The 27,034-nt window shown below is 47.8% G+C and overlaps 2 protein-coding genes across 2 annotated transcripts in view; one reads left to right on the top strand and one right to left on the bottom strand.

The window, feature by feature from the left end:
- LOC135056957 (zinc finger protein ZFP2-like) overlaps positions 1-10,801 on the bottom strand; it is a 36,517-nt gene extending 25,716 nt beyond the window's left edge. The window contains exon 1 of the mRNA XM_063962751.1: positions 9,579-10,801. Within this exon, the coding sequence (XP_063818821.1) occupies positions 9,579-10,776 (1,198 nt within the window). The 5' untranslated portion in view covers positions 10,777-10,801. The remainder of the gene's footprint in view (positions 1-9,578) is intronic.
- Positions 1-27,034, top strand: part of LOC135057020 (zinc finger protein 585A-like) — a 305,581-nt gene that overhangs the window by 106,572 nt on the left and 171,975 nt on the right. The window lies entirely within an intron of this gene.

The raw sequence follows: 27,034 nt of genomic DNA, 5'->3' as shown, positions 1-27,034 counted from the left end.
CCTCGGGGACAGGGTGATCAACCGATGCATCTGAAGATGCGATCCGGACCATTTGTCCAACAGATCCCACTGAAAGATCCTTGCATGGAACCTGCCGAAGGGAACTGCTTCGTAAGAAGCCACCATTTTTCCCAGGACTTGCGTGCAGTGATGCACCGACACCTGTTTTGGTTTCAGGAGGTCCCTGACCAGAGATGACAACTCCTGGGCCTTCTCCACCGGGAGAAACACCTTCTTTTGCTCTGTGTCCAGAATCATACCCAGGAAAAGCAGACGCGTTGCAGGAATCAGCTGCGACTTTGGGATATTTAGAATCCAGCCGTGCTGTTGCAACACCTCCTGAGAGAGTGCTACGCTGACCAACAACTGCTCTCTGGACCTCGCCTTTATAAGGAGATCGTCCAAGTACGGGATAATTATAACTCCCTTCTTCCGAAGGAGTATCATCATCTCGGCCAGTACCTTGGTAAATACCCTCGGTGCCGTGGACAGGCCAAACGGCAACGTCTAGAATTGGTAATGACAGTCTTGTACCACAAACCTGAGGTACTCCTGGTGAGGTGGGTAAATGGGGAAATGTAAGTAAGCATCCTTGATGTCCAGTGACACCATAAAATCCCCCTCTTCCAGGCTTGCAATAACCGCCCTGAGCGATTCCATTTTGAACTTGAACTTCCTTATATAAGTTTTCAAGGATTTTAAATTTAGAATGGGTCTTACCGAACCGTCTGGTTTCGGAACCACAAACATTGTAGAATAGTAACCCCGTCCCTGTTGAAGGAGGGGAACCTGGATTATCACCTGCTGGAGGTACAGCTTGTGAATTGCCGCCAGTACTACCTCCCTTTCCCTGGGAGCAGCTGGCAAGGCGGATTTGAGGTAATGGCGAGGGGGAGTCGCCTCGAACTCCAGCTTGTATCCCTGAGATACAATTTGTACAGCCCAGAGATCCACCTGTGAGCGAACCCACTGGTTGCTGAAGTTTCGGTGACGCGCCCCCACCGCACCTGGCTCCGCCTGTGGAGCCCCAGCGTCATGCGGTGGACTTAGTGGAAGCTGGGGAGGATTTTTGTTCCTGAGAACTGGCTGTCTGGTGCAGCTTTTTTCCTCTACCCCTGCCTCTGGCCAGAAAGGATGCGCCTCTGACCCGCTTGCCTTTCGGAGGCCGAAAGGACTGCATTTGATAATACGGTGCTTTCTTAGGCTGTGAGGGAACCTGAGGTAAAAAAGTCGACTTTCCAGCTGTCGCTGTGGATACTACGTCGGAGAGACCGTCCCCAAACAATTCCTCACCCTTATAAGGCAAAACCTCCATGGGTTTTTTAGAATCAGCATCACCTGTCCACTGCCGAGTCCATAATACTCTCCTGGCAGAAATGGACATTGCATTAATTCTAGATGCCAGCCGGCAAATATCCCTCTGTGCTTCCCGCATATATAAGACGACGTCTTTTATATGTTCTATAGTTAGCAAAATAGTATCCCTCTCGAGCGAATCAATGTTGTCTGACAGGGTATCAGACCATGCTGCTGCAGCACTACACATCCAGGCTGAAGCAATAGCAGGTCTCAGTATAGTACTCTAGTATGTATACACAGACTTCAGGATAGCTTCCTGCTTTCTATCCGCAGGCTCCTTTAGGGCGGCCGTATCCTGAGACGGCAGTGCCACCCTCTTTGATAAGCGTGTGAGCGCCTTGTCCACCCTAGGGGATGTTTCCCAACGTAACCTATCCGTTGGCGGAAAAGGGTACGCTATCAGTAACCTCTTAGAAATCACTAATATTTTATCAGGGGAACTCCACACCTCTTCACACAATTCATTTAATTAATCAGATGGGGGAAAAGTCACTGGTTGCTTTTTCTCCCCAAACAAAATACTCTTCTTGGTAGTAACCGGGTTAATGTCAGAAATGTGCAATACATTTTTCATTGCAGTAATCATGCATCGGATGGCTTTAGTAGACTGTGTATTTGTCTCATCCTCATCTACACTGGAGTCAGACTCCGTGTCGACATCTGTGTCTACCATCTGTGCTAGCGGGCGTTTATGAGCCCCTTATGGCCTCTGAGACGCCTGGGCAGGCGCGGGTTGAGATCCCGGCTGTCTCAAGGCTGCTGCGTCATCGAACCTTTTATGTGACACTGTCATGTAAGACCTTCCACATATCCTTCCAATCCGTTGTCGGCCCCGTCGGGGGCGACACCACACTTATCTGTCCCTGCTCCGCCTCCACGTAACCCTCCTCATCAAACATGTCGACACAGCTGTACCGACACACCACACACACACAGGGAATGCTCTGACTGAGGACAGGACCTCACAAAGTCCTTTGGGGAGACAGAGAGAGAGTATGCCAGCACACACCAGAGCACTATATAACACAGGGATTCACACTACAAAAGTGATTTACCCAATAGCTGCTTAAATATATTATTTTGCGCCTAAATTTATGTGCCCCCCCCCCCTCTCTTTTTTACCCTTTTTGTACCAGGATACTGCAGGGGAGAGCCTGGGGAGCTGCTTCCAGCGGAGCTGTGAAGGGAAAATGGCGCTGGTGTGCTGAGGAAGAAGGCCCCGCCCCCTCAGCGGCGGGCTTCTGTCCCGCGTTTTGTATATATTAATGGCGGGGGTTTTACACATATACAGCCTTAAGACTGTATTATGTGTAGTTTGTTGCCAAAAGGTACTCTTATTGCTGCCCAGGGCGCCCCCCCCAGCGCCCTGCACCCTACAGTGACCGGAGTGTGTGGTGTGCTATGGGAGCAATGGCGCACAGCTGCGGTGCTGTGCGCTACCTTAATGAAGACAGGAGTCTTCAGCCGCCGATTTCATCGCTTCTCTTCTGTCTTCTGGCTCTGCAAGGGGGACGGCGGCGCGGCTCCGGGAACGGACGATCGAGGTCAGGCCCTGTGTTTGAACCCTCTGGAGTTAATGGTGTCCAGTAGCCTAAGAAGCACAAGCTAGCTGCAAGAAGGTAGGTTTGCTTCTCTCCCCTCAGTCCCACGTAACAGTTAGTCTGTTGCCAGCAGATCTCACTGAAAATAAAAAACCTAACAAATACTTTCTTTTCTAGCAAGCTCAGGAGAGCCCACTAGGTGCATCCAGCTCTGGCCGGGCACAGCTTCTAACTGAGGTCTGGAGGAGGGGCATAGAGGGAGGAGCCAGCGCACACCAGATAGTACCTAATCTTTCTTTTAGAGTGCCCAGTCTCCTGCGGAGCCCGTCTATTCCCCATGGTCCTTACGGAGTTCCCAGCATCCACTAGGACGTCAGAGAAATCTTATTTTCTCTTACGTCCTAGAGGATGCTGGGGACTCCGTAAGGACCATGGGGATTATACCAAACCTCCAGACCGGGCGGGAGAGTGCGGTTGACTCTGCAGCACCGATTGAGCAAACATGAGGTCCTCATCAGCCAGGGTATCAAACTTGTAGAACTTTGCAAAACTGTTTGAACCCGACCAAGTAGCTGCCCGGCAAAGCTGCAATGCCGAGACGCCTTGGGCAGCCGCCCAAGAAGTGCCCACCTTCCTAGTGGAATGGGCCTTTACCGAATTAGGTAACGGCAATACAGCCGTAGAATGAGCCTGCTGAATCATGTCACAGATCCAGCGAGCAATAGTCTGCTTAGAAGCAGGAGAGCCAACCTTGTTGGCCGCATACAGGACAAACAGTGCCTCTGTTTTCCTAACTCGAGCCGTCCTGGCTGCATACATTTTTAAGGCCCTGACTACATCAAGGGGCTTGGAATCCTCCAAGTCACCCGTAGCCACAGGCACCACAATAGGTTGGTTCATATGAAACGACGAAACCACCTTAGGTAGAAATTGAGGACGAGTTCCCAATTCTGCTCGATCCACATGGAAAATCAGATAGGGGCTCTTGTGAGACAAGGCCGCCAATTTGGACACCCGCCTCGCGGATGCCAAGGCCAACAATATGACCACTTTTCAAGTGAGAAATTTTAATTCAACCGTTTGAAGAGGTTCAAACCAGCGTGACTGAAGGAACTGTAACACCACGTTACGGTCCCATGGTGCCACTGGGGGCACAAAAGGAGGTTGGATGTGCAGCACTCCCTTTACAAAAGTCTGGACTTCTGGGAGAGAAGCCAATTCCTTCTGAAAGAATATAGGTGGTCACTCCGAGTTGTTCGCTCGCAAGGCGATTTTAGCAGAGTTGCTCACGCTAAGCCGCCGCCTACTGGGAGTGAATCTTAGCATCTTAAAATTGCGAACAATGGCCCTCATTCCGAGTTGTTCGCTCGCAAGGCGAATTTAGCAGAGTTGCTCACGCTAAGCCGCCGCCTACTGGGAGTGTATCTTAGCATCTTAAAATTGCGAACGATGTATTCGCAATATTGCGATTACAAACTACTTAGCAGTTTCTGAGTAGCTCCACACTTACTCGGCATCTGCGATCAGTTCAGTGCATGTCGTTCCTGGTTTGACGTCACAAACACACCCAGCGTTCGCCCAGACACTCCCCCGTTTCTCCGGCCACTCCTGCGTTTTTTCCGGAAACGGTAGCGTTTTTATCCACACGCCCCTAAAACGCAGTGTTTCCGCCCAGTAACACCCATTTCCTGTCAATACCACTACGATCACCGGAGCGATGAAAAAGCCGCGAGTAAAAATCCTATCTTCATAGCAAAATTACTTGGCGCAGTCGCAGTGCGAACATTGCGCATGCGTACTAAGCAGAAAAACGCTGCGATGCGAAGAAATTTGCCGAGCGTACAACTCGGAATGACCTCCAATGTATTCGCAATATTGCGATTACAAACTTCTTAGCAGTTTCAGAGTAGCTTCAGACTTACTCGGCATCTGTGATCAGTTCAGTGCTTGTCGTTCCTGGTTTGACGTCACAAACACACCCAGCGTTCGCCCAGACACTCCTGCGTTTTTTCCGGAAACGGTAGCGTTTTTTCCCACACGCCCATAAAACGGCCTGTTTCCGCCCAGAAACACCCATTTCCTGTTAATCACACTACGATCGCCTGAGCGATGAAAAAGCCGCGAGTAAAATTCCTAACTTCATAGCAAATTTACTTGGCGCAGTCGCAGTGCGGACATTGCGCATGCGCACTAAGCGGAAAATCGCTGCGATGCGATGAAATTTACAGAGCGAACAACTCGGAATGACCACCATAGATAAGGCCGAAATCTGCACCTTAATGGAGCCTAACTTTAGGCCCATATCCACTCCTGTCTGTAGAAAATGGAGAAAACGACCCAGCTGAAAATCTTCCAAAGGAGCATTCTTGGCTTCACACCAAGAAACATATTTCCTCCAGATACGGTGATAACGCTTCACCGTTACCTTTCCTAGCTAGGATATGGTGTTCAACTGCCATTGCGTCAAACATAACCGCGGTAAGGCCCCTGTTGCAACAGGTCCTCTGTGGGTGGAAGAGGCCACGGATCTTCTGTGAGCATTTCCTGAAGATCTGAATACCAGGCCCTTCGAGGCCAATCTGGAACAATGAGTATTGTCTGAACTCGTTAGTCTTATGATTGTCAATATTTTTGAGATGAGTGGAAGTGGAGGGAACACATAGACAGACTGAAACACCCACGGTGTCACCAGGGCGTCCACCACCACTGCCTGAGGGTCCCTCGACCTGGAACAACACGTTCTAAGCTTTTTGTTGAGGCGTGATGCCATCATGTCTATTTGAGGAAGTCCCCAACGACTTGTTATTTCTGCAAAGACTTCCTGATGAAGTCCCCGCTCTCCTGGATGGAGATCGTGTCTGCTGAGGAAGTCTGCTTCCCAGTTGTCTTCTACCGGAATGAAGACTGCTGACAGAAGGCTTACATGATTTTCCGCCCACCGAAGAATCCTGGTGGCTTCTGCCATTGCTGCTCTGCTCCTTGTCCAGCCTTGGCGGTTTACATGCGCCACGGCTGTGATGTCATCTGACTGAATCAGAACGGGTAGGTTGCGAAGAAGACTCTCCGCTTGTTGTAGGCTGTTGTATATGGCCCTTAATTCCAGCACATTGATGTGTAGACAAGCCTCCTGGCTTGACCATATTCCCTGAAAATTTCTTCCTTGTGTGACTGCTCCCCATCCTCGGAGGCTCGCGTCCGCGGTCTCAGTCTTGAATGCCGAACCTGCGACCCTCTAGAAGGTGAGCACTCTGAAGCCACCACAGGAGAGATACCATGGCCCTGGGGGACAGGCTTATCCTCTGATGTATTTGTAGATGGGACAATGACCACTTGTCCAGAAGGTCCCATTGAAAAGTTCTCACGTGGAACCTGCCGATCGGAATGGCCTTGTAGGCCGCCACCATCTTTCCCAATACTCGAGTGCAGTGATGAACTGACACTCTTTTTGGCTTTAGCAGGTCCTTTTTTTCCGTGTCCAGAACCATGCCCAAAAATGACAGCCGAGTTGTCGGAACCAACTGCGACGTTGGTAGATTTAGAATCCAGCCGTGTTGTTGTAGTACTCTCAGGGCGAGAGACACGTTTCTCAGTAACTGATCTCTTGATCTTGCCTTTATCAGGAGATCGTCCAAGTATGGGATAATTGTGACTCCTTGCTTGCGCAGGAGCACCATCATTTCCGACATTACCTTGGTGAAAATCCTCGGGGCCATGGAAAGCCCAAACGGCAACGTCTGAAACTGGTAATGACAATCCTGTACAGCGAATCTCAGGTACGCATGATGAGGGGGATAAATGGGGACATGAAGGTATGCATCCTTTATGTCTAGCGACACCATAAAATCCCCCCCTTTCAGGCTGGAGATCACTGCCCGGAGAGATTCCATCTTGAATTTGAACCTTTTCAAATACAGGTTCAGGGATTTTAGATTCAGAATGGGTCTGACCGAGCCATACGGCTTCGGGACCGGTTAAATAATACCCCTTCCCCTGTTGCATTAGGGGAACCTTGATGATCACTTGTTGTTGACACAGCTTTTGTTTGGCAGCTGAAACTATTTCCCTCTCTGGGGAAGAAGCTGGCAAGGCAGATTTGAAAAATCGGCGAGGAGGCACTTCTTCGAACTCCAGTTTGTAGCCTTGGGATACAATTTCGACCGCCCAAGGATCCAAATCCGACTGAACTCAGACCTGGCTGAAGAGTCGAAGACGTGCCCCCACCGGTGCGGACTCCATCAGCGGAGCCCCAGCCGGGGAGGATTTCTGCTTCTGGGAACTAGTCGTAGCAGGCGCTCTTTTCCCTCTACCTTTACCTCTGGCGAGGAAGGAAGAGCCCCGACCCTTTCTGAACTTATGCGACCGAAAGGACAGCATCTGATATTGAGGTGTTTTCTTTTGCTGTGGGGGAACGTAAGGCAAAAAAGAAGACTTACCCGCGGTAGCTGTGGAAACCAGTTCCGCGAGGCCCTCCCCAAATAAAACCTCACCCGTGTAAGGTAAAATCTCCATATGTCTCTTTGAATCGGCATCACCTGTCCATTGGTGGGTCCACAGGGACCTTCTAGCCGAAATTGCCATGGCATTGGCTCTTGAACCCAACAGCCCAATATCTCTTGCAGCCTCTGTCATATATAACGCTGTGTCCTTAATGTGACCCAAGGTCAACAAAATGCTATCTTTATCTAGGGTGTCAATGTCAGATGACAAGTTATCTGTCCATGCTGCTACTGCGCTACATACCCATGCCGACGCTACTGCCGGTCTGAGCAGGGCACCCGTATGTGTGTACATTGATTTTAAGGTCGTTTCCTATCTGCGATCAGCTGGATCCTTGAGGGCTGCAGTGTCTGGAGACGGTAGCGCCACCTTTTTGGACAAGCGCGTCAAAGCCTTGGCCACCGTTGGCGAGGATTCCCACCGTAACCTGTCCTGAGAGGGGAAGGGATACCCCATAAGAATCCTCTCGGGAATCTGCAATTTCTTGTCTGGAGTTTCCCAAGCTTTTTCAAATAAGGCGTTCAGCTCATGAGACGGGGGAAACGTTACCTCAGGTTTCTTTTCCTTAAACATGCATACCCTCGTGTCAGGGACAGAGGGGTCCTCTGTGATATGCAAAACGTCTTTTATTGCAATAATCATATATTGAATACTCTTGGCCACTCTTGGGTGCAACCTCACATCATCATAGTCGACAGTGGAGTCAGAATCCGTGTCGGTATCAGTGTCTGCTATCTGGGAGAAGGGATGTTAATGGGACCCTGAAGGGTCTTGTGACACAGCCAAAGCCATGGATTGACTCCCTGCTGTTTCCCTGGACTCTGCTTTATCCAATCTTTTATGTAATAAATTCACATTTGCACTTAAAACATTCCACATATCCAACCAATCAGGTGTCGGCGGTGCCGACGGAGACACCACAATCATCTGCTCCGCCTCCTCCCTTTACGAGCCTTCCGCTTCAGACATGCCGACACACACGTACTGACAGCCCCCCAATGAGGCCCTTTGGAGAGACAGAGAGAGAGAAAGTATGCCAGCACGCACCCAGCGCCACTGGACACTGGAACAAAGTCCCAGTCTGTACAGCGCTTTTAATATATATATATATGTGAATACACCTTTTTGCACCAAATAAATGTGCCCCTCCCCCTCGTTTCTGCCCTCTGTTACTTGGTTCAGCAGGGGAGAGTCCGGGAGCAGCTTCTCTGCAGCTTGCTGTGGAGAAAATGGCGCTGGTTAGTGCTGGAGGATCAAGCCCCGTCCCCTCACCGGCGGGCTTCGGTCCCGCTCAATTTTTTATACTGGCGGGGGTTTTATAATATACTGCCTCTGCAGTATCTGATACCTGTGCCAGTGTTAGTGAGGTAATTATTGCTGCCCAGGGTGCCCCCCCTGCGCCCTGCACCCATGCTGTGCCTTGTGTGTGTGAGAGTGTGTGTGTGTGTGTGTCTCTGTGAGGAGGACGACGGCGCGGCTCCGGGACAAACAGCAAGGACGACACCTGTGTTCCGACCCTCTGGAGCTAATGGTGTCCAGTAGCCTAAGAAGCAGAGCCTATCAGTTAAGTAGGTCTGCTACTCTCCCCTCAGTCCCACGATGCAGGGAGCCTGTTGCCAGCAGTGCTCCCTGAAAATAAAAAACCTAACAAAATTATTTTCAGGGAAACTCAGTAGAGCTCCCCTGCAGTGCATCCAGTCTCCTCTGGGCACAGGATCTAACTGAGGTCTGGAGGAGGGGCATAGAGGGAGGAGCCAGTTCACACCCATCTAAAGTATTAGAGTGCCCATGTCTCCTGCGGAGCCCATCTTTACCCCATGGTCCTTACGGAGTCCCCAGCATCCTCTAGGACAAAAGAGAAAACTGGGCTAGTAACACACAGTGACATAATATGTGGGGGAGAGCAGGAGTATAATAGGGGCTGATGTCTCCTGATGTATGAGATACACCAGAGAGTGTGGGGAGGAGACTGGTCAGATCTCTGGGCTGGTAACACACAGTGACATGATGTGATGGGAGAGCAGGAGTATAATAGGGGCTGATAGTTCCTGAGTCCCCCACTGGGCAGATACATTTCCCTCATTAGTTTGTACTGACAGAGGAGGGTGTAGGATAAGAGATTGCTGTAGTGACCGAGCAAGGAGAATATGTGACTCTTATCTATAAGTGTTTATTACTCACCTGTGCTGATATCTGTAGGGATTTCCTCCTCCTTACACTGCTGATCACCCCTCACATACATCTCTTCTTCTCCCTCTATATCTTCTGCCTTCATATCAGTCACATACGTCTCTTCTTCTCCCTCTGTATCTTCTGTCTTCATATCAGTCACAAATGTCTCTTCTTCTTCCTCTGTATCTTCTGCCTTCATATCAGTCACATACGTCTCTTCTTCTCCCTCTGTATCTTCTGTCTTCATATCAGTCACATACGTCTCTTCTTCTCTCTCTGTATCTTCTGTCTTCATATCAGTCATATACGTCTCTTCTTCTCCCTCTGTATCTTCTGCCTTCATATCAGTCACATACGTCTCTTCTTCTCCCTCTGTATCTTCTGCCTTCATATCAGTCATATATGTCTCTTCTTCTCCCTCTATATCTTCTGCCTTCATATCTGCCACATACGTCTCTTCTTCTCCCTCTGTATCTTCTGCCTTCATATCAGTCACATACGTCTCTTCTTCTCCCTCTGTATCTTCTGCCTTCATATCAGTCACATACGTCTCTTCTTCTCCCTCGATATCTTCTGCCTTCATATCAGTCACATACGTCTCTTCTGCTCCCTCTATATCTTCTGTCTTCATATCAGTCATATACATCTCTTCTGCTCCCTCTATATCTTCTGTCTTCATATCAGTCACATACGTCTCTTCTTCTCCCTCTATATCTTCTGCCTTCATATCAGTCACATACGTCTCTTCTGCTCCCTCTATATCTTCTGTCTTCATATCAGTCATATACATCTCTTTTTCTCCCTCTATATCTTCTGCCTTCATATCAGTCACATACGTCTCTTCTTCTCCCTCTGTATCTTCTGCCTTCATATCAGTCACATACGTCTCTTCTTCTCCCTCGATATCTTCTGCCTTCATATCAGTCACATACGTCTCTTCTTCTCCCTCTATATCTTCTGCCTTCATATCAGTCACATACGTCTCTTCTTCTCCCTCTGTATCTTCTGCCTTCATATCAGTCACATACGTCTCTTCTTCTCCCTCTATATCTTCTGCCTTCATATCAGTCACATACGTCTCTTCTTCTCCCTCTATATCTTCTGCCTTCATATCAGTCACATACATCTCTTCTTCTCCCTCTATATCTTCTGCCTTCATATCAGTCACATACGTCTCTTCTTCTCCCTCTGTATCTTCTGCCTTCATATCAGTCACATACGTCTCTTCTTCTCCCTCTATATCTTCTGCCTTCATATCAGTCACATACGTCTCTTCTTCTCCCTCTATATCTTCTGCCTTCATATCAGTCACATACGTCTCTTCTTCTCCCTCTATATCTTCTGCCTTCATATCAGTCACATACGTCTCTTCTTCTCCCTCTATATCTTCTGCCTTCATATCAGTCACATACGTCTCTTCTTCTCCCTCTGTATATTCTGCCTTCATATCAGTCACATACGTCTCTTCTTCTCCCTCTGTATCTTCTGCCTTCATATCAGTCACATACGTCTCTTCTTCTCTGTCTATATCATTTATCTTCCTATCAGTCAGCTGTTCCCCCTAAATATATCAGAGAACATAAAGTGTAATGCCTGATGTTATTACTGGAGAGGAAACAGTATAATATCAGTGTATGAGACACACAGCTGCTCTGCACAACATATAACTGCATTTAGACAAACCATGGTGCATTACAAGGGGGCACATACATTTATTGTCATTGCATGCAGGGTAAATACTGGCTGCTTTTACATGGAGCCCGCAAATACTGGGCAGTTTAATTCTTACACTGAAATTCAGATTTGAGATTGGACAAGCTCTTACCAGATCTGCCCCCTGCACTGCAGCACGGTGTCACCTACTTGCCCTTATTTGCTTCACTCCCACCTCAGTATCAGCCCAGTGACAGTCACTTTGGTATATTGCTGAGACCCTAAATCCCACCTACCTGATCCTCCTGTGGGATCCTGTGATTCTCCTCTGTACAATCCTGGGAATATAGAGGACGGGGACATCTCTCTGGGGTATCTCTGTTACTGGGTCCATCTGTAGGAGACACACAGTGACTGAGTACAGTGTGTACATTTCACTATCAGATGATGTGTGTATATAGGGGCCCCCATACCTGCTCTCCCCTGTACAATACATGACAGTCTCCTCTTACCCAGTGATGTGAGGGGCCGGTGATTCTCCATCATCACGTCCTTGTACAGACCCCTGTGTTCCTCTATATACTCCCCATCCTGCATGGAGACATAGACAGTGACATCCTGACACCTTATAGGAACCTGACACACACAATGATACAGTCATCACCCAGACACGTCCCTTGGTGTTACTGTAATGGTGAGTTCCAGGATCTTCTGGTCATTGTGTCTCTCATGTATCCCATTCCCAGCAGTCACCTCTCCAGTCATCACCCAGAACACATCCCCTGGTGTTACTGTATAATGTCCCATTCCCAGCAGTCATCTCTCCAGTCATCACCCAGACACATCCCCTGGTTTTACTGTATAACGTCCCATTTCCAGCAGTCACCTCTCCAGTCATCACCCAGACACATCCCCTGGTATTACTGTATAACGTCCCATTCCCAGCAGTCACCTCTCCAGTCATCACCCAGACACAACCCCTGGTTTTACTGTATAATGTCCCATTCCCAGCAGTCACCTCTTCAGTCAGCAGCTGAATGATCTTGTTGGTGAGTTCCAGGATCTTCTGGTCATTGTGTCTCTCATGTATCAGTGAGTGAGGTGGAGGCACCGTGATGGGGCTTTGGGTCCTGCTCAGTCCTCCTGAGACACATGGATGGCTGATGGGTGTCTCACACTCACTGGATGTCTTCTTCACTACTGTGTAATCCTGTGGATTGTAAAGTACACTATCATTGTATATATTTCACAAGCCCCTCAACACCCAAGTCATGTCCCTGTATTATTACTATAGATATAAGTGATGTCTCTGTGATGCTCCCAGATCCCCTCACCTCCCCAGTCATGTCCCTGTATTATTACTATAGATATATAGTGTTCACTCTAGAATCCGGGCAGGGCAGGGCTCCGGATCTAGAGGGGCACTAGCGCGCATGCGTGGCTAAGCCGCGAGCTGAAAAGGGGGCGTAGGAGGTGTCACTGTTGGGGGGCGTGCCCAGCACCTACGGAGGTGCTGGGCTTCCCCCAAGCGCTCTCTCAGCGTGAATGGCGCGCGGCATCTTTACACAGCTGTGAGGGCAGGAAGCGGGCGGCAGTTTTAGCAGGGCGCCACAGAAAGGGCAGGGCGGGTTTTGCCCTTAAAAAAATCGGGCAGGGCGCGGCGCCCTGCTAAAACTGACTAGCGCGAGCACTAATATAAGTGATGTCACTGTGATGCTCCCAGATCCTCTCACCTCCCCAGTCATGTCCCTGTATTATTACTATAGATATAAGTGATGATAATGTGACGCTCCCAGATCCCCTCACCTCTCCAGTCAGCAGGTAGATGATTTCCAGTGTGAGATTTATTATCCTCTCAGTCTTGTGATTCTTGTCCTTTTCCATTCTGAGTGCTCTTTGTAATAACACCTCTCGCTCCTCACAGCTGGATTGTCTAGGAATAAATATAATACACATCACATAGAACACATGTAACAGCCATATATGTAACACCGAGTGACCATTAAATCTTCCATCCCCCCTAAGCTGTAGAGCCCTGGTGTCTGTTAGAGGATTCTCTTGTTACAAAGCGAGTACCTAAACCCTCTCACCCGTACCCAGCGCTGCTGATTCACTGTCTTGCACATAACAGCTGACCAGTCACGTCAGGATATTCCTGTAGCTGCAGTGCAGAACAGCAAGGGTGCCACCATCTTGCCTAAGGTCAGCTGAGCGCTCCCAACCATCCACAGCGTCCTTATGCTGCACATGACTCACACGTCCAATCCAATGCTAGAACCCAACCTAAACTGCTCATTGTCACCTGTACGTTGCCAGTAGAATAAGTCTCCTAGGACTCCTGGTCCCCTGTGGCAGAAGCAGATCCCGGCTAATGAGCTCCGACCTCTCCATTCATTTACCTGAGTGCTCTCATTCCTGTGGGCTCAGCCTGCATCAGTACTCATCATTCTGCTTCTAGAGTTACCACCTGCTCCTGCTGTAATCAGCGCTTCCATCAACACCAGTGTGCTGTCTGCCTCCTCCAGCACGCAGCCTCCTAACCCTGCACCATCTGAGTACTGAGCCGCTACTGACCATCCTTGTTATTCAGCTGCTACCCAGATACACATGCAATAGTGTGATCACAGACTGATCCATCCAGTACACATCATTCTGCTGCTAGAGTTACCACCTGCTCCTGCTGTAATCAGCACTTCCATCAACACCAGTGTGCTGTCTGCCTCCTCCAGCACGCTGCCTCCTAACCATGCACCACCTGAGTACTGAGACGCTACTGACCGTCCTTGTTATATAGCTGCTACCCAGATACACATGTAATAGTGTGATCACAGGCTGATCCATCCAGTACACATCATTCTGCTGCTAGAGTTACCACCTGCTCCTGCTGTAATCAGCGCTTCCATCAACACCAGTGTGCTGTCTGCCTCCTCCAGCACGCAGACTTCTAACCATGCACCATCAGGGTACTGAGCCGCTACTGACCGTCCTCGTTATTCTGCTGCTACCCAGATACACATGTAATAGTGTGATCACAGGCTGATCCATCCAGTACTCATCATTCTGCTGCTAGAGTTACCACCTGCTCCTGCTGTAATCAGCACTTCCATCAACACCAGTGTGCTGTCTGCCTCCTCCAGCACGCATCCTCCTAACCCTGCCCCATCTGAGTACTGAGCCGCTACTGACCGTCCTCGTTATACTGCTGATATCCAGATACACATGTAATAGTGTGATCACAGGCTGATCCATCCAGTACTCACTGTAGCACTCATTGTACTAGGTTTACTCTCTCTCCTACTGTACATTACAAATTGGCCTAACTTAATGAGGAGAAGGACCATTCAACCTCCTTGTTGTGTTTCTAATAATAGCCAGTCCTGCCCTGCGGCCCCAGCTCGGGGTAAATGACAAACTTACACCCAGCCTCATTAGAATGCTCAGCATCATACATAGCGGCACTGTATAATGGCCCTCATTCCGAGTTGATCGCTCTGTAAATTTCTTCGCATCGCAGCGTTTTTCTGCTTAGTACGCATGCGCAATGTTCGCACTGCGACTGCGCCAAGTAATTTTGCTATGAAGATAGGATTTTTACTCACGGCTTTTTCATCGCTCCGGCGATCGTAGTGCGATTGACAGGAAATGGGTGTTACTGGGCGGAAACACAGCGTTTTATGGGCGTGTGGATAAAAACGCTACCGTTTCCGGAAAAAACGCAGGAGTGGCCGGAGAAACGGGGGAGTGTCTGGCCGAACGCTGGGTGTGTTTGTGACGTCAAACCAGGAACGACAAGCACTGAACTGATCGCAGATGCCGAGTAAGTCTGAAGCTACTCTGAAACTGCTAAGTAGTTTGTAATCGCAATATTGCGAATACATCGGTCGCAATTTTAAGACGCTAAGATTCACTCCCAGTAGGCGGTGGCTTAGTGTGTGCAACTCTGCTAAAATCGCCTTGCGAGCGATCAACTCGGAATGAGGGCCAATGTTACACCAATGCTCCTGTCTTCACAACTTATATTTCTCTTACGTCCTAGAGGATGCTGGGGTCCACATTAGTACCATGGGGTGTAGACGGGTACACTAGAACCACTGGCACTTTATGAGTTTGAGAGTGTGGTCTGGCTCCTCCCTGTATGTCCCTCCTACCAGCCTTAGTTTAGAAAATATGCCTGAGGAGCCGGTCACAGCTAGGGGAGCTCTCCAGAGTTTCCTTAGTAATGTTATTTTTTAGTGTTTATTATTTTACAGGGAGGTTGCTGGCCACAGCCTCCCTGCATCGTGGGACTAAGGAAGGGGGGGCGGGGTAGTAGTGTCCGCCTTGCGGGGTCTGAGCCACTGTCTGCACTGACAGGACACTGAGCTCCTGAGGGGATCGAACATTCCCCGGCAGCATGCCGCCACTTCCTTACAGAGCCAGAAGATCAGTGGCGAGTGAGTCACGACCGCCCTTGCAAGCAGGGAGCCGGTGTGAAGATGGCGGCAACAGGGTATGGAGCGCAGTACTGCGCTCCGGGGCTCAGCGGTACATAGTGCGGCGTTGTGAGGGGCGCCCTGAGTCAGCGACTACACCCTATACTGACCTCCAAGCCTGTCAGGGTCCCAGGATCACTGCCAGCATAATTCCTCAGGCCGGTATAATCTCCAGAAGAGCGGGAAGACAGCGCCATTAAGGGGGCGTAGCTTCTATTCAGAGCGGACCCAGCAGCGTTCAGCGCCATTTTCCTGCCTACAGAAGCGCTGTCAGTGAGAGCTGTCCCATCACATCAACTCCAGCTATCTATTACGGTACCAGGGGGTTGTAGAAGGGGGGGGGGGGGGGGGGGGGAGGCTGTGTATAAACTGTGTAACCTATTAAGGTGCACAGTCCGCGCTGGTTTGGGGTCTCCCTATACCTTGGAAGCGCTGTGTGTGGGTTGGCTCCAATCTCTGTCTCTCTCTTGCCATTCTTGGGGTTGAAACTCTGTCCCCCACAGTGTGTGTATGTAGAGTGTCTGTGGTCTCCATTAAGCTATGTCCAGGGAATCTGTGTCGTATTCTGCAGAGGATATGTCCTCTCAGGATGATCCCAGTCCATGTAATCAGTATTGCACTGATTTAGCATAGGGAGCCTGAATGGTTAGCCTCTGTTAAAGCTATGATTTCTCAGATTTCTACTAGGGTTGCTCAGAATTAATCTGCATCTCAGGTTCTACAGAACGCTATGGCAGTTTGGTCCGGTTCTGTTACCTCAGGGTTCCCCACGGTATGTTCCCAAAAACGTGCTCTTGCGCAGATTATGCAAGATGACACGGATACCGATTCTGACATGGCAGACGGTGATGGGGATGTGTTGCAGGGGTGGCATCTCTTGCAAAAGGGGTGCAGTTGATGATAGAGGCCATTAGAGATGTGTTGAATATTGCGGATTTAACACCTGAGCAGGTTGAGGTTTACTTCACTGACAATAAGAAAGCCTCGCTAACCTTCCCTGCATCAAAGGAATTAAATGCTATATTTGAGAAAGCATGGGAAAACCCAGAGAAAAAAATTCCAAATGCCTAGAAGGGTTCTGGTGGCTTTCCCCTGCCTTAAAGATAGGAAAAAATGGGAAAACCCGCCCATAGTTGACGCATCTGTATCCAGACTCTCAAAAAAGGTGGTTTTACCTGTTCCAGGATCTACCGCCTTAAAAGAACCGACTGATCACAAAATTGATACTACGTTCAAATCCATGTACACGGCTTCAGGGGCGATACTACGTCCCACAATTGCTAGTGCATGGATTTCCAAAGCTATAGTAAAGTGGTCAGGCACATTACTTGAGGATTTGGATACAATGGATTAAAGGGATGTTGAATTGTTTTTACGTAAAAAACAGGATTCTGCAGGATTTATGAGGGAATCCATGAAGGACCTGGGTTCAATGGCTGCAGGAATTTCTTCCATGTCTGCCTCAGCTCATAGGGGACTTTGGCTGCGCCAGTGGTCTACCGACGCGGAATACAGGAGAGATGTGGAGACCCTACCCTATACAGGTCAGGCTCTCTTTGGCGAAGCCTTGGATGCGTGGATTTCCACGGCTACAGCGAGTAAGTCTCCTTTTCTTCCCTCAGCAGCACCTGCCACAAAGAAACCCTTTTCTTCACCTGCATCACAGTCCTTTCAGACTGCCAAGCCAAGAAAAGCCAAACACCTTCTTTAGGGGAGGTCGGCCAACATACAAGAAACCTACTGAGGTGGGTTCCGCGGCCTGGAAGTGGGGCCGGTGGGGGCGAGACTCAGGCATTTCAGTCACATCTGGGTGTCGTCCGGCCTGGATCCCTGGGGTGTAGGATATTGTGTCCCAGGGGTACAGGCTGGAATTGGTAATTTCAATATCTCCCTCCTCACCGATTCCTCAAATCAGGCTTGCCAGCTTTGCTGGCAGACAGGGCTATCCTACAGGAAGCCATACAGAAGTTGGTAGAGGCACAGGTTATTGTACCAGTCCCACACCATATGCAAAAGAAAGGTTACTATTCGAAACTTTTCATGGTACCGAAACCGGATGGTTCGGTCAGACCCATTCTGAATTTAAAATCGCTAAACCCCTTCCTGAGGGAGTTCAAGTTCAAAATGGAGTCTCTAAGGGTGGTGATATCAGGTTTGGAAGAGGGGGAATTCCTGATATCCCTGGATATCAATTATGCGTACCTCCACATTCCCATTTAGCCGCTGCATCAAGCTTATCTCCGATTCGCACTATTGGACGGTCATTTCCAAATCCAGGAACTGCCATTCGGCCTTTCCACAGCACCGAGGGTATTCACCAAGGTGATGGCAGAGATGATGGTTCTCCTCCGCAGACAGGGGGTGAACATTATTCCATATCTGGACAATCTGCTGATAAAGGCATCGTCCAAGGAGAAGCTGTTACAGTCCATTGTTCTCACAACTCTTCTACTCAGAGAACACGGTTGGATCCTCAATCTTCCAAAATCACATTTGGAGCCAACCAGGAGGTTGTCCTTTCTGGGAAAGATCCTCGACACGGAAGTGCAGAGGGTGTTTCTTCCAGAGGAAAAAGCGCTGGTGATACAAACAATGGTCCGGGATGTCCTAAAGCCAGCCCGGGTGTCGGTTCATCAGTGCATTCGCCTTCTGGGGAAGATGGTGGCCTCTTACGAGGCTCTGCAGTACGGGAGGTTTCATGCTCGGTCCTTCCAGCTGGATCTCCTGGACAAGTGGTCGGGATCTCATCTACACATGCACCAGAGAAGACATCTGTCGCCAAAGGCTGGGAGTTCCACTCCTCTGGCGACTACAATCGCCTCATCTTCTGGAAGGCCGCAGGTTCAGGATTCAGGACTGGATCTTTCTGACCACTTATGCAAATCTCTGGGGCTGAAGCGCAGTCACCCAAGGGTAAAACTTCCAAGGAAGGTGATCAAGTCTGGAAGCCGGCCTGCCGATAAACATTCTGGGACTAAGAGCCGTCTACAACGGTCTTCTCCAAGTGGCCCATCGTCTAAGAAATCGGGCCATTCAAGTGCAGTCGGACAATGTAACGACAGTGGCTTACAAAAACCGACAGGGCGGAACGAAGAGCAGAGCTGCAATGTCAGAGGTAACAAGAATCATCCTCTGGGCAGAAAAACACGCGTTGCTGCTGTCAGCAATCTTCAATCCGGGTGTAGAAACTGGGAAGCGGACTTCCTCAGCAGACACGATCTCCATCCAGGGGAGTGGGGTATCCATCCGGAGGTGTTAAAGGAGATAACAGATCTTTGGGGTGTACCCCCATATAGACATGATGGCCTCGTCTCAACAAGAAGCTTTGGAGTTATTGTTCCAGGTCGAGGGACCCACAAGCAGTGGCAGTGGACGCCCTAGTGACTCAGTCTGTATTCCAGTCGGTGTACGTGTTTCCACCACTTCTAGTGTTCATTCTAGCACCCTGCACCTTTCAAATCCTGTGCAGTTCCTCTTCCCTGCCTGGGGTGTCGCTCTCTGCTCTGGTGCTTCTTAGCACACAGAGGTCTGTATCACAGCACTGAGTAACAGATTAGAGTATACTAAGAAGCATCACAGCAGAGAGCGACACCCCAGGCAGGAAAGAGGAACTACACGGATTTTGAAAGGTGCAGGGTGCTAGAATGAACACTAACTTCCACTCATTCCAAGAGTTCTAAAGCTCATAAGGAGATCAAGAGTTCAAGCGACCCTCATTGCTCTAGACTGGCCAAGAAGGACTTGGCACACGGATCTTCTGGATCTACTGCTGAAAAAGCCAAGGCCTCTTCCTCTTCGGGAGGACCTGCTACAGCAGATGCCATTTGCCTATCAAGACTTACCATGGCTACGTTTGACGGCATGGAGGTTGAACGCCAGTTACTAGCTCGGAAGGGCATTCCGAACAAGGTTATCACTACCCTGATGCAGGTTAGGAATGGATTAACGTCTAAACATTACCATTTTATTTGGAAAAAATATGTATCTTGGTATGAGTCCAAAAAGTTTCCTACGGTGGAGTTTCAACTGGGACGGTTTCTCCTCTTCCTGCAAGCAGGTGTGGATATGGGCCTTAGGTTAGGATCCGTGAAGGTCCAGATTTCGGCCCTATTCATTTTCTTCCAGAAACAATTGGCTGCCCTCCTGGAGGTTCAGACTTTTTTAAAGGGAGTTCTGCACATCCAACCTCCCTTTGAACCGCCTATGGTGCCATGGGATCTTAACAGTTCCTTCAGTCAAACTGGTTTGAGCCTCTACAGGAGGTTGAAGTCAAGTTTCTCACATGGAGGGCTGTCACGTTGTTGGCCTTAGCTTCTGCTAGACGTGTGTTTTAGTTGGGGGCTTTGTCATGCAAAAGCCCCTACTTGATCTTCCATGAAGACAGAGCTGTGCTCCGGACGAGTCAGCAGTTTCTTACGAAGGTTGTGTCGGTATTTCAAATCAACAAACCTATTGTGGTGCCAGTTGCGACTGACTCCGCAATTGCATCAAAGTCCTTAGATGTTGTGAGGACTCTAAAAATCTATGTGAGGAGGACTGCTCGTCACAGAAAATTGGACTCTGTTTGTCCTGTATGATCCCAAGAAAATTGGGTGTCCTGCTTCTAAGCAGACGATCTCTCGCTGGATCAGATTCACTATCCAGCATGCGTATTCTACGGCAGGCTTACCGTGTCCTACATCTGTTAAGGCCCACTCTACTCGTAAGGTGGGTTCTTTCTGGGCGGCTGCCCGGGGTGTCTCGGCTTTACAACTCTGCCGAGCGGCTACTTGATCTGGGTCGAACACGTTTGCAAAAGTTCTACAAGTTCGATACTTTGGCCTCTGAGGACCTAAAGTTTGGTCAAGCAGTTCTGCAGGAGCCTGCGCGCTCTCCCTCCCATTCTGGGAGCTTTGGTACATCCCCATGGTACTAATGTGTACCCCAGTATCCTCTAGGACGTAATAGAAAATAGGATTTTAATTACCTACCGGTAAATCCTTTATTTGTAGTCCATAGAGGATGCTGGGCGCCCACCCAGCGCTTCGTGTGCCTGCAGTGATGATCTGGTTCAGTATAACTTTGTTTTTAGTTGAGTACTGCATTGTTACTTGGTAAGTAATGTTTCAGCGGTTGCTGATGTTTCAAGCTAGTTAGCTTGGTTTGCCTTGTATGTGTGAGCTGGTATGAATCTCGCCACTATCTGTGTATAATCCTTCTCTCGAAGATGTCCATCTCCTCGGACACAGTTTCTAGACTGAGTCTGGTAGGAGGGGCATAGAGGGAGGAGCCAACCCACACTCTCAAACTCTTAAAGTGCCAGTGGCTCCCAAGGGACCAATCTATACCCCATGTTAATAATGTGAACCCCAGCATCCTCTGCGGACTATGAGAAAAGGATTTACCGGTAGGTAATTAAAATCCTATTTTCATGTCCCTTAAATTATTTGTCATTTTTCCTCCTCATAGTAATGCCCCTATAACAATATGCCACACACTGGGTCATTCCACATCAAATCAACACAGCCATTTTCATGAGCATCACCGATTTCAATGAAATTTGCTGTGCTTGTTAGGTCTGACTAGAAACAAATTTGACTAGATCTTTTCACTTCAATTTTAATTTAGTAAGGTAGTACTAAAAAAAGTTTAATAACCTTTTACCTAAATTTTTTAAAATAGGGATATTTTTTTTTTATTATGAGTTCTCCCATATTTCATTTAAACATGAACCAAATTTCCCTTTGGGACTCCCATGGGATAATGTGATAACAATAATTTACTGACAAGCAGGCAGCTAAATTACACAAAATTCTCACTTGCAGACAATGTATTATAAAGTTTTGAAAAACAGCAATATAACCTTAATATATATAACAGGCCAGGTTTTGTTCATGCTTTCCATGAGTTTAGGTTTGAAGTTGCAGACAGAGTTTCTCTTTCTGTAATGGTGTACACACATCCTGTTGTAGTCATTGGGTCTACTGTTGTTAGTATATCACAACGATGAACTAGAAGAATGTCGGGTTTCCCTGGGTATTTGTCCTTGTGGGTGGAGAAAGCTGACCTTTACTAATTCGTACTTTTCCTCTACGTCAAGAACACATGCTACCCACCACTCTGCATCATACACACAAGTGACAAATCCTTTAATGTCTTTAAATTCTACTTCGTCCTCCAGAAAACAAACTCGTTCCACTTTCGTAGATGTAGAGTAGGAATAACCTTTAGTTGACAGAGTAGTTGTTGATAAGGGAATAAAGGAATGTGGTTTCTGGGTTCCAGCAATTGTGCAGGAATGCTCAAATCGAGCTTCCAGGAACTTCTCTTCTGCCTCGTGGTCAGCTGAACTGGCGTACCTGAAAGAGACAGCTGGAACATTCTCAACGGCCCAATCAAACAATTGTCGAGGTGTCACTATTTGTTGATCGTACGGCCTTTGCAGGCTCGCTCGTGCAGCTAATCTTTTCACAGTGCCACCAACTCCATCACATGCCCCTTTTCCATGGGAAGTGGCTGAAAAGTGCCACTTGGCTGGAATTCCCAAAGTCTTGCTTGTGACGGCAAAGATTAATGAAATTCTTTAGCTTTTTATACCGAGAAGCAGCTCCAGCCGAGAAATAAATGATTTTTGTAACGGTAGGATACTTTTCCTTAAGAAAATGTACGAGTAACCCCTGGAATAAATGAACTGCAACAGTATCATGGTGAAGGCAGTCTGATATAATAACAAAGCTGACCTGCTTTAGACTCCCTGCCTCATCTATGAAGTATGCCACACAAGGATGAAGAGTTGCTTGTGCGTTATTCCAGTGGAAACCTTGCACTTTATCTTGCAGTACAAACGAATAGTTCTCTGCAAAGTCGCAGATTACCAAAAACTCCCCTGGTTGCAAACTTAATTTAATGTCTTCTTGAAAAGACGACTGTTGTCTGGCAATGAAGGAATGGTGCAGCAGTATTTGTAACTTGTCACAGAAAGTGTCCAGAAAGTCATCAGATGAATGCGTAACGGTCTCAAGATTAGAACGGTCAACAGAGACCCATTGTTTGTAAGAAATATTACCCATCATGCTGTCATCCATTAACTGCCTCTACTATTCCTTAAAATGTTTGAGGTGGTTGGCATCTTCACATTCATTACACTCATTAAGGTAGCATGCTGGCTGAGGAGGATTGCAAATTATCATCGCCAAACAATCCTTATACGATGTCAATGGGATCTCTTCCTTTGATGTCAAATCAGAAATCTTTGCACCTAGTATCATGAGTTTGACATTCTGGTGGATGGTGGAGACACACACTGAATGTGTACCACTTCCTCCAGCTAAGGTGCAGTGTCTGGGGTGAAGTTCTGTAAACTATGAAACCCCTAGGCGTTGCAGCGGAAACTTTTATTTAGACAAGTTATACGCCTCTTTTAAATTGCTTAAAACCAACCGTTTCCGAGCATGAACTCTTTTTCCATCTGGCATTTTTACCGAAACAAAGTCTTTCTTTCCGGGCATTATGCGACTTATATCATCAGATTCATAAAACAAAAACAAATTAGCTCAACATCCCATAGTAGTCCCAGAAAGAAATTTGGTACACATTTAGAAGAGACATAAGGGCATTTTCTTAAAGAAAAATTGAAACAAAAATATCCCAGAGGTCATGGTCAAAGGTTATTAAAGTTTTGTTTAGTAGTACCTTACTAAATTAAAATTGAGGTGAAAAAATCTAGTCATGAGCTTCAAAATGACACTAATTTCATCTCTCTGTCTTAATTAGAACTCAAGTTAGAGGCAATCGAAAAGACCCCCGCGGCAGTAAATTTGCATATTTTGTTAATTATTAAATGGCACCACCTCCAAAAATATCCAACCTATGATGTTGAAATTTGGTGTAGATTAGTTTTACCCCCATCGTAGTGGTACACCAAATTTCATAAAAATTGGAGATGGTCAGTAAAAAATTTTTTTTGAGTTGATTTTATATGGAATGACCCCACTGTAATGGCCATTACACATTATGCCACACACCGTATTACCCCTTCTATAATGCCACACACCGTATTGCCCTTCCATTATACCACTCACCGTAATGCCCATTAAACAATATGCCACACACTATAATGTCCATTACACAATATGCCACAGACAGTAATGCCCATTACACATTATCCCACTCAACGTAATGCCCATTACACAATATGCCACACATCAAAATGCCCATTACACATTATGCCACTCACCATAACGCCCATTACAATATGCCACATACTATAATGCCTATTACTCCACTCACCGTAATGCCCATTACACAATTTGCGACTCACCGTAATGCCGATTACACAATATGCCACACATTATAGTGCCAGATACACATAATGCCCCAGTATAATGCCTATATACATAACATCCCCCAGTATAGTGCCATTATACACAGAATGACCCCAGTATAGTGCCAGTTACACATAATGTCCCCAGTATAGTGCCAGTTACACATAATGTCCCCAGTATAGTGCCAGTTACACATAATGTCCCCACTATAGCACCAGTTACACATAATTCCCTTAGTAGTACCAGATTCACATAATGCCCCAGTAGTTGCAGGTACACATAATGCCCCCAATACTGCCAGGTACGAATAATTCCCTTAGTAGTGCCATGTACACATAATGCCCTCAATAGTGCCAGGTATACATAATGCCCCCAATAGTGCCAGGTACACATAATTACCTTAGTAGTGCCATGTACATATAATTCCCCTAGTAGTGCCATGTACACATAATGCCCCCAGAATTTGCAGGTACACATAATGCCCCCAGTATAGTGTCAGTTAAAAATAATGTCCCCAGTATAGTGCCAGTTACACATAATGCCCCAGTATAGTGCCAGCAATACATAATGTCCCCAGTATAGCGCCAGTTACACATAATTCCCTTAGTAGTATCAGATTCCCATAATGCCCCCAATACTGCCAGGTACACATAATTACCATAGTAGTGCCATGTACATATAATTCCCCTAGTAGTGCCATGTACACACAATGCCTCAAGTAGTGCCAGATACACATAATGCACCCAATACTGCCAGTTACACATAATTCCCGTAGTAGCGACAGACACATAATTCCCCTAGTAGAACCAGGTACACAAAATTTCTCTAGTAGTGTCATGCACACATAATGCCCCCAGTAGTTGCAGGTACACATAATGCCCCCAGTAGTTGCAGGTACAAATAATGCCCCCAATACTGACAGTTGCACATAATTCCTTTAGTATTGCCAGATACACATAATTTCCCTAGTAGTGCCAGATACACATAATTCCCCATTATAGTGCCAGTTACACATAATGCCCCCAGTAGTTGCAGGTACACGAAAATGTCCCCAATACTGCCCTGCACACATAATTCCCTAAGTAGTGCTACACAAACATAATTCCCTCAGTAGTGGCAGGTACACATAATTACCCTAGTAGTGCCAGATAGACATAATACCCCATAATAGTGCTAGTTACACATAAAGTGACTACTAGTGGTAGATAAACATAATGGCCCAGTATAGTGCCAGTTACACATAATGCCCCCAGTACTGCCATGTACACATAATTCCATCAGTAATGCCAGGTAGACATAATTCCCATAGTATTGCCAGATACATATAATTACCCTAGTAGTGCATTGTACACATAATGCCCCTAGTAGTTGCAGGTACCCATAATGCCCCCAATACTGCACTGTACATATAATTCCCTCAGTAGTGCCAGGTACAAATAATTCCCTTAGTAGTACCAGATACACATAATGCCCCTAGTAGTGCCAGATACACATAACGCCCCTAGTAGTGCCAGATACACATAATGACACTTCAGTCTATCTTGATCTGGCACTCACAGCGATGCTCTATGTATTATATAGTGGTCACAGCGACGCTCTCTGCATTATATAGTGGTCACAGCAACACTCTCTGCATTATATAGTGGTCACAGAGACACTCTCTGCATTATATAGTGGTCACAGCGTCGCTCTCTGCATTATGTAGTGGTCACAGCTACGCTCTCTGCATTATATACTGGTCACAGCGACGCTCTCTGCATTATATACTGGTCACAGCGACGCTCTCTGTATTATATAGCGGTCACAGTGACGCTCTCTGTATTATATAGTGTTTACAGTGACTCTCTCTGCGTTATATAGTGGTCACAGCGACGCTCTATGCATTATACAGTGGTCACAGTGACGCTCTATGCATTATATAGTGGTCACAGCGACGCTCTCTGCATTATATAGCGGTCACAGCGACACTCTCTGCATTATATAGCGGTCACAGCGACACTCTCTGCATTATATAGCGGTCACAGCGACGTTCTCTGCATTATATAGTGGTCACAGCGACGCTCTCTGCATTATATAGTGGTCACAGTGACACTCTCTGTATTATATAGTGGTCACAGCGACGCTCTCTGCATTATATAGTGGTCACAGTGACGCTCTCTGCATTATATAGTGGTCACAGTGACGCTCTCTGCATTACATGACGGTCACTACATCATCTGTATTATTTGGCGGGCGCTGTGATACTCCCTGCATATATGGCAATCACTGCAACCCTCTCTGTATAATATGGCAGGCATTGCAATGCTCTCTGCCACACACCTTCAATCATCTGTAGCTTAGCACCACCTCTCTTCAGTGGGCCCCCTACCACTGCATTCCCCCTGTGGGCCCTTCATGTCCCAGTCCGACACTGCCCCCATTCCCTGTCCTTTCAGACCACACATTGCGAAGAAGAGGAAAGCGGCAGGTTATGACAGCAGGGACGCTGCTCTCCATGTTGCGCTGCCGCTGCATCCCCGTTTTAGCCTTCAGACATGAGATCAGCAGCACATACACCCAGAAAGTGCCGACAGATAGGTACAGGGCGGTCCTGGGGCATTAGGGGGCAATTACTAGCCATGGCACTGCAGATAAATACAGGGCGGTCCTGTGGCATTAGGGGGCACATTACTAGCCATGGCACTGCAGATAGGTACAGGGTGGTCCTGGGATATTAGGGGCACATTACTAGCCATGGCACTGCAGATAGGTACAGGGCGGTCCTGGGGCATTAGGGGGCAATTACTAGCCATGGCACTGCAGATAAATACAGGGCGGTCCTGGGGCATTAGGGGGCACATTACTATCCATGGCACTGCAGATAGGTACAGGGCGGTCCTGGGAAATTAGGGGCACATTACTAGCCATGGCACTGCAGATAGGTACAGGGCGGTCCTGGGGCATTAAGGTTCACATTACTAGCCATGGCACTGCAGATAGGTACAGGGCGGTCCTGGGGCATTAGGGGCACATTACTAGCTATGGCACTGCAGATAGG

Source organism: Pseudophryne corroboree, chromosome 3 (assembly GCF_028390025.1).
Source record: "Pseudophryne corroboree isolate aPseCor3 chromosome 3, aPseCor3.hap2, whole genome shotgun sequence".
In the NCBI taxonomy this organism is placed as follows: domain Eukaryota; kingdom Metazoa; phylum Chordata; class Amphibia; order Anura; family Myobatrachidae; genus Pseudophryne; species Pseudophryne corroboree.
Note: the sequence above shows the minus strand (reverse complement) of the source record. Positions and strands in the feature narration are given on the sequence as shown.